This window comes from Corvus brachyrhynchos, unplaced genomic scaffold, assembly GCF_000691975.1.
Source record: "Corvus brachyrhynchos isolate BGI_N302 unplaced genomic scaffold, ASM69197v1 scaffold544, whole genome shotgun sequence".
In the NCBI taxonomy this organism is placed as follows: domain Eukaryota; kingdom Metazoa; phylum Chordata; class Aves; order Passeriformes; family Corvidae; genus Corvus; species Corvus brachyrhynchos.
In genome coordinates, this window is record NW_008238325.1 from 419,043 (window position 1) to 429,512 (window position 10,470).

General features: G+C 41.6%; 1 protein-coding gene and 2 long non-coding RNA genes across 9 annotated transcripts in view; 2 read left to right on the forward strand and 1 right to left on the reverse strand.

Annotated features, from left to right (window-relative positions):
* LOC108446762 overlaps positions 1-510 on the reverse strand; it is a 12,196-nt gene extending 11,686 nt beyond the window's left edge. Inside the window, exon 1 of the long non-coding RNA XR_001862062.1 lies at positions 199-510. This is a non-coding gene — a long non-coding RNA (uncharacterized LOC108446762). The remainder of the gene's footprint in view (positions 1-198) is intronic.
* Positions 1-569, forward strand: part of LOC108446761 — a 46,948-nt gene extending 46,379 nt beyond the window's left edge. For all 7 annotated transcript variants that reach the window (XR_001862056.1, XR_001862054.1, XR_001862059.1 and 4 more), the window contains one exon: positions 501-569. This is a non-coding gene — a long non-coding RNA (uncharacterized LOC108446761). The remainder of the gene's footprint in view (positions 1-500) is intronic.
* Positions 570-704: 135 nt separating this feature from the next.
* ZBBX (zinc finger B-box domain containing) overlaps positions 705-10,470 on the forward strand; it is a 15,922-nt gene continuing 6,156 nt past the window's right edge. Inside the window, 9 exon segments of the mRNA XM_008633732.2 lie at positions 705-736; positions 3,063-3,129; positions 3,797-3,921; positions 4,418-4,531; positions 5,768-5,861; positions 6,974-7,022; positions 7,168-7,277; positions 9,350-9,524; positions 10,385-10,469. Of these exon segments, the coding sequence (XP_008631954.1) occupies positions 3,854-3,921; positions 4,418-4,531; positions 5,768-5,861; positions 6,974-7,022; positions 7,168-7,277; positions 9,350-9,524; positions 10,385-10,469 (695 nt within the window). The 5' untranslated portion in view covers positions 705-736; positions 3,063-3,129; positions 3,797-3,853.

Genomic DNA, 10,470 nt, shown 5'->3' on the forward strand with positions numbered 1-10,470 from the left:
GGACCGCCTCGGGCACCGGGATCAGCTCAGCCCCCGCCGGGCTGAGCCCTCAGCACCCCCTCAGCACCGGCCGGGGGGACCCTGGGAGTTCCCCTCCGAGCCGAGGCCCCCGCCGGGCTGAGCCCTCAGCACCCCCTCGGGGGACCCTGGGAGTTCCCTCCGGAGCCGAGGGCCCCGCGCAAGGAGGGCTGAGAGCACCTGGGACAGGTGTAAGTTGTGCAGATGACGCCAAATTGTGCCCAGCAGTGCCCTGGCCGCGCACCCGCACAGCTGGAGTTGTGTTGGCCCTCGCACTGTTCCCTTTATTGCCCCCCTTACGCCTTTCTGGTTTTAGGTTACAGTTCCAGGCAGTTCATTCTCCCCTGCCTCGCCCACTTTTCATCAGGCTTGAAAAGACACCGGTAATGAAAGAGAAAAGCGCAAACAACCTCCCCCGCTTCACTGCGGGCCTTTTTGCACCTTCATTTTTTGTCTGCCCTTGTTGTGCTCTGTCTCCCCAGAGCGGCCGTCGGAACCGAGCACAACCCGCAAACCCAGCCCACACTGGAGCTTGAGAGGAGCTTTAAAGGCAAGTACTGACTCTGCTGCCTTTGTCCACCTGGTATTTATCATCCCACCTGTTATTTATTGCGCCATGTGTTATTTATCACCCCACCTGGTTTTTACACCCTGCTCTGCCTCCTCTGAGCAGAGTGGCTGCAGCTTGCAGGGTAGTGACTGTAGCTCTGTAATGTGGGTAAGAAGGGTTTTTCTCTTAAGAAACTTACTTTGTAATGTGGGTTTTTTTGCTGTTGTTGCTTTTTGGTTTTTTTTTTTTGGTGGTTTGTCTTGCTTTGTTGGTTGTTTTTTGTTTGGTTTGGGGTTGGCTTTTTTTGTTTTTTTTTTTGTTTGGTAGACTGAGTGGAGAGGCCCACACCATCCTGCTTGTGACCCTTGTGTTTGAAGTTATTTATAACAGAGCTGAAATTACAGTTCTTGGTTAAGCAGTGAAGATACACAACCTGTAGAAATAGGTGTTGATTTTGCAGAGTTACCAAGATAATATGCCTTTTCAAAGTGTGAAAAAATTGCAAAATATGGGAAAATTACTTAGAGAAAGTGGCATGTAGATGTTTTTGTGTTGTTTTCCTGATCTTAACTTTGTGTTGTATGGCATTACACATAGAAATGGATTTAAAATAGAAAGTGGAGTTTGAAATGTTTGGCATCACAGATGTTGGGGCAGGGAGAATATGAGTTTATTCTGAGAGGATGGAATTACTTTAGCATACCTGACTGCTGGATTTAGTCTAGCAGGTCAATCAGTGTGTGTGGGGGGGTTTTTTTTCCCCTTTCTTATATATTTTCATGTCTTTTTCTCTTTTTTTTTTTTTTAAAAAAAAACTAGTTAGTGAAATGTTAAATGTTTGGAAGGATCGGAAGTCTCAGTTGTTTTAATTAACAGCAAATGGGTGGGGAGCAATGACAGATAAACCCTTTATTGCACTTGGAATAATTCTTCAAAGGAAATAGTTTAGTTTGAATTATTGGTAAGTGGATGGAACTTAGTGTAGCATGAAACCCATGTTCATGGTTAGGATAATTGGATGTGAGCTATTACATAGACAGTAGTATCCCTTTGGATTTTATGGATTTATTGATGTGAGGAAGCTGTCAGAATTTAGTCTGCCCCAGTTAAACTCTTGTAGTGTGAAATAAACTACAGCCATCTTCAGCTGTCTGTAGGTTATAAACCTGTCTTTAAATTGGTTAGGAAGGGATTTGAGCTAAGCTGGGATACAGGCCATGTGGAATTTGGGTTTATTTAACTATGTAGCCTTTAAAGTTGACTCAAATTTCATTCAGCTAAAACAGCGGTTTTTGTTTTGTTACTTTTAACTGTATATCCATTATCAGCACAGAGGAACCTGCTGGAATGACGAAATTCGAGTGCCAGTGTGTGCAGAGGAGCAGGCAGAAAGGATGTGGCTAATTAGTGCTTGGTTTATTTATGCTGATGAGTTGCTTTAGTGTTTGCCTGGCAAATTGTGTTGCTATTAGAGAAAAGGGATTCATTAAATAAAAACCAGACAGAAAGGGGGGAGCTCCTTTGTGTATTTAAGTTACAAGGCTGTTTCTGAGGAGTTTGGGATTGCCTTTGCTGTGTTCCCTGGCAGTCCTGAGGGCTCAGCTCAGGGATGTTTAAGGATGCCATACAGGCTCAGGGTGTGCATTTTCCTATGGGGTTTGTTTGACTCTTCCAGTCTGTGTTTAACAGCTGTTTTTATACCAAACAGGATTATGCTGTTCAATGAATTCCTGTATTTTCTCAGAATAATTCAGAGGGTTGATCATTGTCTGTCTCTATCCCCTCTTATCTACAGCTTGACTCTGTTTTTTGCCACTCAGTATTGCTGTATTCTTGGAACTCTGTAGGGCTTTTTATCTCTAATATTCTCACACAGCATCTCTGATATTACCACATTTTTAAGTTATCCCTTTAAATATTTGCTTTCAGTGGAATATGTTAAATTTAACTCCTATAAATGGTATTTTTTTATTAACTACTTTCCCTCCTTGAGCTTGCTAAGTTGACCTGTGTCATTTGCCTCTGGTTTTACTATTAAGTAGCCTTTGGGCCACCTCAAATCCAGTGTGTGACCTCCTCCTGTGCAGCTGTGCTGGTCCTGCCAGCTCACATTTGCCAAGAGAAAAACTTTCTTCTATTCCAAATTAATGCAGTCTTCTTTTATCTTGGAAAGTGATAAAAGAATAACTGTTTTGAAATGATGTTGGAATTGAGTGCTTCGTTTTCCTGTCAGTAAGAAACATGTTTTGTGCACACATCTGACATTCTGTCAGCACTGAAATGTTGCATTTTAGGTTCTGTGGAACCAGGTGTTTTAACTTCAATGTGCCATTGAGGTGTTTTGCCTCATGGATGGAGATATTTGGGCACATTTTATCTGTATTAATACTCAATTTCAGGCTTACCTGCAAACAAGCAGCAGAGCTTTTCCTCTTGAACTCAGTTTTCCATTTGGGATATTTCCAATCCTCAGCCTCTCCTCATCATTTCCTAGGTCTTGCTTTCCCCCAGGAACCTGAGAGCCACGAGCTGCAGAACAGTTTCCAAGCACCCTGTCAGCTGTAAGTCTCTGGACTATCAACTTTTGTTCCTTTTTCCATGTGCATCCCAGCAGCAGCAGTAAATGCCCAGTTTTGGCACTGAACTGCAGCTACCCCACAAACATTCCAGCCCAGCAAGGGTCTGCAAGTTCACCTTCAGTTTGAACCCTGTGCTGTGTGAATTTGCTTTATGGAAAAGTATTTTACAACCTGGGTTAGAAAAAAAAACCTCCTTGAAATACCACTGAAGTCTTGAGGGGAGGGATTAACTCTGCTCTCTGAGTTATTGTGTTCCTTTGTATCAATTTGTCAGTGACAGAAGGAATTTATCTTCCCAAATCAGTTGAGATGGTTTGACTTCATAGCCACTGGTACAATTTTCTCCTCCTTGGTGCTTTCTATGGGTTTGGTTCAAGAAAGCTGTGTTTTATTTAATATTAATCTGCTTGCACTGAACTTTAGGGAATTGCCCAAATGAAACAGCCAGGAAAATCTTTTCCTTGGTATCATAAATGTAATAAAAAAGGGGTTTTTTTCTCAGTTAAATTTAATTTTGAGTTGCTCTAGGATTTTATTGGCACTTCATATAAACAAGTTCTGTGCTCTATTTCTCTATCTATGTGAATATTTTTGGATGTGTAATGAGTTTTTTACTGTTTTAATTTCAATCAAATTCCCATTTCAACAGGTTCCTAGCTGTAGATCATCGAAGTTCTCTTTTTTAGGAGAAGTTATACTGGGCATCATGAACGTCAATGATTTTGTAATACTGCCAGGCTCAAAAGCTGGAACCTCAGTGAGATTAAAAACAAAGTAAGTGTATTTTATCTGATTGGGATCGAGATGTGTTTTCATAATTCTTAGTAAGTTTTAATGCAACATTAGCTAGAAGAGCTTATCTGTGCAAGAGCAAGCAGAATAATGATGTGTTTCTTTTTTAGCATTTTCCCTGTGCTTTTATCCACAAGCCTTTCTTTTCTCAGGCTTTAATCCACTTCCTGATTAAGTTATAGGTTTTATAACCCTCTGTATCTACTGGATAATACAAACATACTCAAGAAATCACTGGACTGTTTATTTTAATATAATTAAACTCCAAACCTTTCTGAGTACAGGCACAGTTTTGTGTTGGAGTTTGCACTTGACCTGTCCTGAATTTTCCACAGCTGTTTTCAGTCCTGCTGGGAGATAAAAGAAGGACATGGCTGTAATGACAAAATTTCCAACTTTTTTTTCCTGCTTTAAACTTCTTTAGGTACCTCACTCACATTCAGGTAATTTCTAATGAATATTTTACTATTTCCTCCAGAACTGTCAAGGAATTGCAGCTGGAGAAAGTGCAGTTAGAAACAGAAAACAGAGAGATGGAGAAGAGACTACGGCAGCTGCAGTCAAACATGAGCAGAGAAAAAGAGGAGAGGAGGTAGGTTCAGTTTCTCTTTGGGAAATAGGTTCATTTTCCCTTTGCAATAAAGAATCTAATGAGATGCTCTCTCCACACCTCCACCTCCCCAGATGCGACCTCTTGTAAAGTTTGGAATTCACAATTGTGTTCAGTCTCCTCTCTCCAATCTTTCTTCCCAGTGATAAGCTTGCTTCCCTATGGCTTTGTTAATTTTAAACTCCTATATGATATTTGATCAGCTTTCCTCAATTCTTCCCTCTCCTCCTATTTCCCCTGTCTGACTGGATTTGTCACCTTAGTTTTCAAGCAGGAGGCAGAGCAGTTTCTCTTGCACTCTTGTTTATTTCTGAGGTTTCTGCAGAGGATGCTGTTGTTAGTATTGCTTTGAATCCCCTTTTACATCTGGGTTGCCTGCCATCGTACAGAAGATGCCTCTCTGGGAAGCCAGGCTTGGAACTAAGCATGGTGTAATGAGGCAAATGCTGGGGTGAAGTTTTAAATCTCTCTGAGTCGCTCTGAATGCTGGCAAATCTCTGCAACATCTGCTTCCTTTTCCTCGTGTTTCTGCCTGCTGTGCTTTGTCACTGGGGATGCAAATGCCTTGGATTTGGATCCCTTGGTGCTGCTAAGGGCCTGCTGTTGGCAGCTCTGTGAGCATTGCCCTGTGCTGCTTGGCCAGTGTTTTCCAGATGATGTGTGGCACTTTTGTCTCCATCTCATTCTCATGGAGTTGTTGCTGTTTTGTTCTCAAGGCCCTGTACCTGCAGACCCTGATAGGGTTGCTGTGGTGAGCTCAAAGGACAGGAGTCTTTGGCATTTGCACCACTGGTGGAATCATGGAGTGGTTTGGGCTGGAAAGGATCTGAACATTCCTGCATTTTAGCAGTGCTGGATGAAGTCCTGGAGTAAATTGGGACAGTGAAGCCTCACACAAAATGTACTTCTGTTCTTACTCTTCTGAAACCAGCCTTTGAGAACTGCTAAGATTTTTATGTTTAAAAACTTGGACCAATTTGATGGTCTAAAAAGAAAGACTTCCTTACACATTTGATGTATTTACTGCTATTAAAGTAGATGTGAAGCAGGTTTCAATGGAAGGGAGTGTTTGTGCTTTGGGGAATTGATCATCTTATAGACAAGGATTTTATTTTTGTGATGCTCTGTTCATATTTAAGAAGCTGAAGGAAAACTTTTATGATTCTCTTGCTTGCAGAAGGCCTAATCTTTAAGTTTTTTGTTGCCCTTGGTTTGTAGGAAATTAGGTGCTTATCATTGGAAATCTGGGCAGGCAGGACCAAGGACCAGTCAAGCCCGAGTTCTGGCACAAAATAATGATAACAGGAAAAAGGTAGGAAACCAAATTTGCAAGTGAAGCTCTTTCAAGTAAAACAAGACTTAGAACTAGATTTATGCTGCAGAACAGGAAAATTTCAAATACTATACAACTAAAAGGTTAAGCCCCATCTGAGTAAAATTCCTGACTGTTTATTTTTCCATGCCAAGCTTATAGTTCCCGCTGAGCTGGAGGAACATCAAGTTTTGTTGGGTGCTCTGTTGGGGTTTTAGTTGCAATAAACAGCAAATTATCACTGCTTCTACAGATTTAATCCTGTAAGAGTGTCACTGGTAGTGGTGGAAGCCATCAGGAGCCTGTCCTTTGGCTGGCTGGGGCCCTTGATTAATCTGAAATACAAGGCTTTGGGTGAAGCTTTGAGTCCAAATTCTCTGCCTTCACAGATAAAATACACCCCAGTTAAAGTCTTTTATTTAACTCAGTTTTATTGAGTCTTGTTCCATGTCATCCTTGCTCAGACCTAAAAGAAAGGATGTGAAACTTTTCTGCTAAATCATTGAAAAATCTGTTTTCTTTTTGATATGTACAAATGGGGCACTTTTCCATATTTTCTTTTGGAAAAATCTGTGGCAATTTTTCTTAAACTGGCTGAAAATGAGAACTTCAATAAAATTGCTTGCCTACCTGTGAGAGGAGAGCATCAGAATGAAAAGGTTTTCTTTAACCCACCTCTTTCTCTTCCCCCTTCTCTGAGACAAGCAACTCAGGGCTGTTGCTACTACAAAGACTTCAGGTTTCAGCTGGGGTGGCTGAGGAGGAGGTGCATGGGGAAGAATTTTCAAAGGGCAAAATTAAAGTAAGGGGGTGAGTGAGGGGCAGTGAGGCTGCAGGGTGGATTCAGTTTGCAGGGGAAAATGGAGGAGCAAAAATGCTGGAAATTATGAATTACTGGGATGTTAGATCATGGAAGGGTCATGAGGACAATATTTCATGTCTGGGGAGGGAAACTGGTCCTGGGCTTCATGGCTCCATGAGCAATACATGGAGTTTGCTCTTTAAGTACAGGCCCTGCTATTTCCTAACAGCATTTGCATTCTATAAAAGTTACTCTTTATTCATTTGCATTAGAACCTTATACAGATATCTATAAATATTCTTTCCTGTAGGTTTCTCCAGAAAAAGTGAAGTTGCAAATACTCAAGGAACAGATTCAAGGTAAAGACATCTTTCTTAACTAAATGAAACCTAAACAAGCTTCTGGTAGATTATTGCCTCTTGGAGGTTGCTGCAATTAACAATGAAGAAATCAGAGTGTGGACTACTGGATTAGTTGGGGGGTTTTTTGTTTATTTTCTTCCAGAGCCAGTGAAAGAACCAGTTAAGCCTGAAAGAAGAAATGTTGTAGCTCGTGAAAAATCGGAAGTGAAGGGGATGGCCTGTGGGCTACCAGAAATTAAGGGTGGGCTGCTGGTAAGTAAATGGTTTCAAAATAACTGTCAGGCAACAGGATTTCATGTGTACAGAATTTTTTTGTAGCAGTATGTAGACACACATTTTTCTTTCTCTCTCTGATAATAACTTACTGCCCATAAAATAAAGGGAAATTTTACAGACTGATCTCTCTGAATGCAAGGAAACAGATTAAATGGTTCTGTTATCAGAACTGTAAACAATTCTTTAACTGGTAACAGTTAAAGAATTTATTTAAACTGTATTTTTATTAATTTGCCCAGCATGTGGGTGTGGCTGAAGAAGGCTGATCTCATCCTTAACTAAGGAACATTACTCTGTGATTTAAATAAGATGTATTGCAGGCCAATAGGGCAATATTAAGTTGTCCATGAATGTTTTGTGATTTTAAATCCTTATATAAGGCCCATGGCACGGGTTGAATTCTGAGTGCTTTCCAAGCTGGCATCTCGTTGTGTTAGAGTGGAAATTTCTATTATCAAGTATGAGATGTTTTCTATTTAATAAAGAAATTTTGCCTTTTAGCAAGTATAAACTGGAAAGCCAGCCTCCAAAGTGTGGAGTAGCCTCATACAATTCGATTTTTGAAGTAATTTACGTGAATAGAAGTTCACTGTTGAATAAGAAAATAACTTTGTATCATCCCCCCCTCCCCACTCTGTAATACACGATGCGATTTGTTCCCATTTCTTTTATTAAACCAGTTGGAGCTGCTAACACTCAAAAGGAGCTGATGCTTTGTGTGCGTCTTTGCAATGCTTTTGCTTGGGGAAAAAAAATCCGTGTGGATTTGGAATTTAAAAGAACTTACCGGCAAACCACTGGGATTTTGCTTCCAGGAACAAACAACCCCAGCGCAAATCGCGCGCGTTCCGGTTTTCCAGCGGTTTTTAGGGAGCGATCTGGGGATCCCCGGGCCCGGGAATAATCGAGCCGTGGGAAGAATTGCTCTGGAAATGGTTGCTGCTGGGAGGAATTGAGCTGCGGTTCGCTCGCCCCGCGGTAGGGGCAGCCCCGCGCTCGAGTTGTTCCGTGCTGATGCCGTGCTCACGCGGTGAGCTTGGCACCGTGCGCGTCCCGCAGGGCAGCGGGAGGATCGGGGAATGCCCTGAGCGTGTGGACACCGGCACCTCTGAACAGCCGCGGTTCGTTCCTTTTGCAAGTCTCAGGTGCCACTGGATGTGCAACCTGTCCCTGGGTCGGTTTTAGTGTAGTGCAGGTGGAAAGGAGGAGGTGTGAAAACATCCTGGTTGTGTAGAGGCTGCTCGTGTTTGGCTCTCATTACACCTTCTGCCTGTACTTTTGCTGCTTTTTTTTTTGTGGTAAGAACATGTCCCTCACTTGGAGAATGTGTAGACAAAGGATCTTTCCTTGTGGTGCTTCCCATAAATATATAGATTATGTTGTGGTTTTGCTTGATAATCATCCAAGAGTTGGTAATTAAGGCCTTCCACAGTAATTTTCTTTGTTCTAATAAAGGTTGAAAAACAGTAAAATTCCAGTGTAACACTGGTTTTTTCCTTTTGTAGCTGTTTTCAGTCAGTCTCATCTCTTACAGTATGCACTTCCCTGGGCTGCTGTTTTGATGTGTGAACTGCTATCCCAGTTAGCTCCTTAAATGACCATTTTCCTCTTGCTGACCTCTCCAGATGTGCCCCTGTCTGCTGAGAAGCTTCAATAAGCAGCTCTTCATTAGTAAAGCACAGAGCTCATAAATTGCTTTAACGGAGACATGCTGCATTAAATGCCTCATTTGATCCCTCCTGTACATGGGATGTGGGCTCTCCATGGTTTTCCATGGCTTTCCATCCTACACATGGCTCTCTGATACCAGAAGCATTTAAATACAGGTTTTGTGTGTGTCTGGTAATAAAAACTTTGTCTTTCTTGTTTAGCTCTTGATAGGCCTTTGCAATTAATTGTGAGCAAGACCACATAAAATGTGAGTGATCTTGATGACCAGGTAGCTTAGCTGAGCCCAGAAAATTGAGTGCTGTAGCTCCACAGCTGACACTAAAAATGTTGCTGCTCATCAGAAGTGCTTTATTAGTAATGTTGTGGAACTGATTTAGGAGCCAGCCTCAGAATCAACCTGTGCAAGCCTCGGAAAGCAGGACAAAGGATTATTGCTGAGTGGTGCCTTTGATGAGGAGGCATCTGCAAAGTCTTTTCAGGAAGCTTTGCTTCAATGGAGAAAAGATAAAAGTGATCCTGGAGAACAACTGTGTGCCAGTGATGTCCCATCAGGTATGGTTTGTTCTGTTTTAGTGATATTTTAGCTATATCAGAAGCCATTTGGGCGAGTTAGATTTTTGGTTAGTGAAGGCAGATATTACGTTACAATAATAAAGCTTTTTCTTAGTTTTTCTCAATGTTCCTTTGGTAATAACAATAGTCTCTGAAGGCTTTTTAATGATATGCAGATGAGTGTTTAGCCCAGTTTTTGTAATGATCTCTGGCAGTGGCCAGGTTGTTCAGCCCATGTCCCTTTCCTGGCTTTGTTTCTCACGTGGCACTTCAGCATGAACTGTAAAGCTCAACATAGTCAATTTTAAACTGAGGCAGGGAATGTGCAGGGCTCAGGATTTTGTATGTGCTATCCAAGTACATTTTCTGCTTGCCTTCCACAGGCTCTTAATATTTCTTTGTCCCAATGAAAAGCTGCAATCAGCTGAAGTATGCATGGAAAAATATGAAAAATCCCTCTGATCTGACTGGGTTTGTGCAAGCTAGTCTTGTTCCTGTAGTCCATGGATGATGGTTTTTCTCTGTGGATTTTTGTACAAAATGATATTAAACTGATTTTTTTTCTGGTTTTTTTCTTCTTTTCTGGGGGATTTTTATCTGTGGAGTCATGGATTTCTATCCCCCCACTCTTCCCATGCCTCCAGTGTAGTAATCTGTAATAAATGAGGTTTTATGGTTGCCCCCACTACTGACTATGTTCAGTAAAATATCATATTTGCTGGCCATTTAAATTTTGGAGTTATACAAAGACTGAGCTAAGCACAGACTCAAAATGTGATGTTCATTCAAGAATAATGTAGGTAAGTAGCAAGCTTATAAGCCTGAACAGCTGTGGAATATTTTTTTCATAATTCTGACAGAACCTGTGGGGATTTGTGAGGTCCAGACCAACGTTACTGTTGTGAAGGAACCCATCCATGTGGAATTCCAGAAGGAGGGGCTGAGC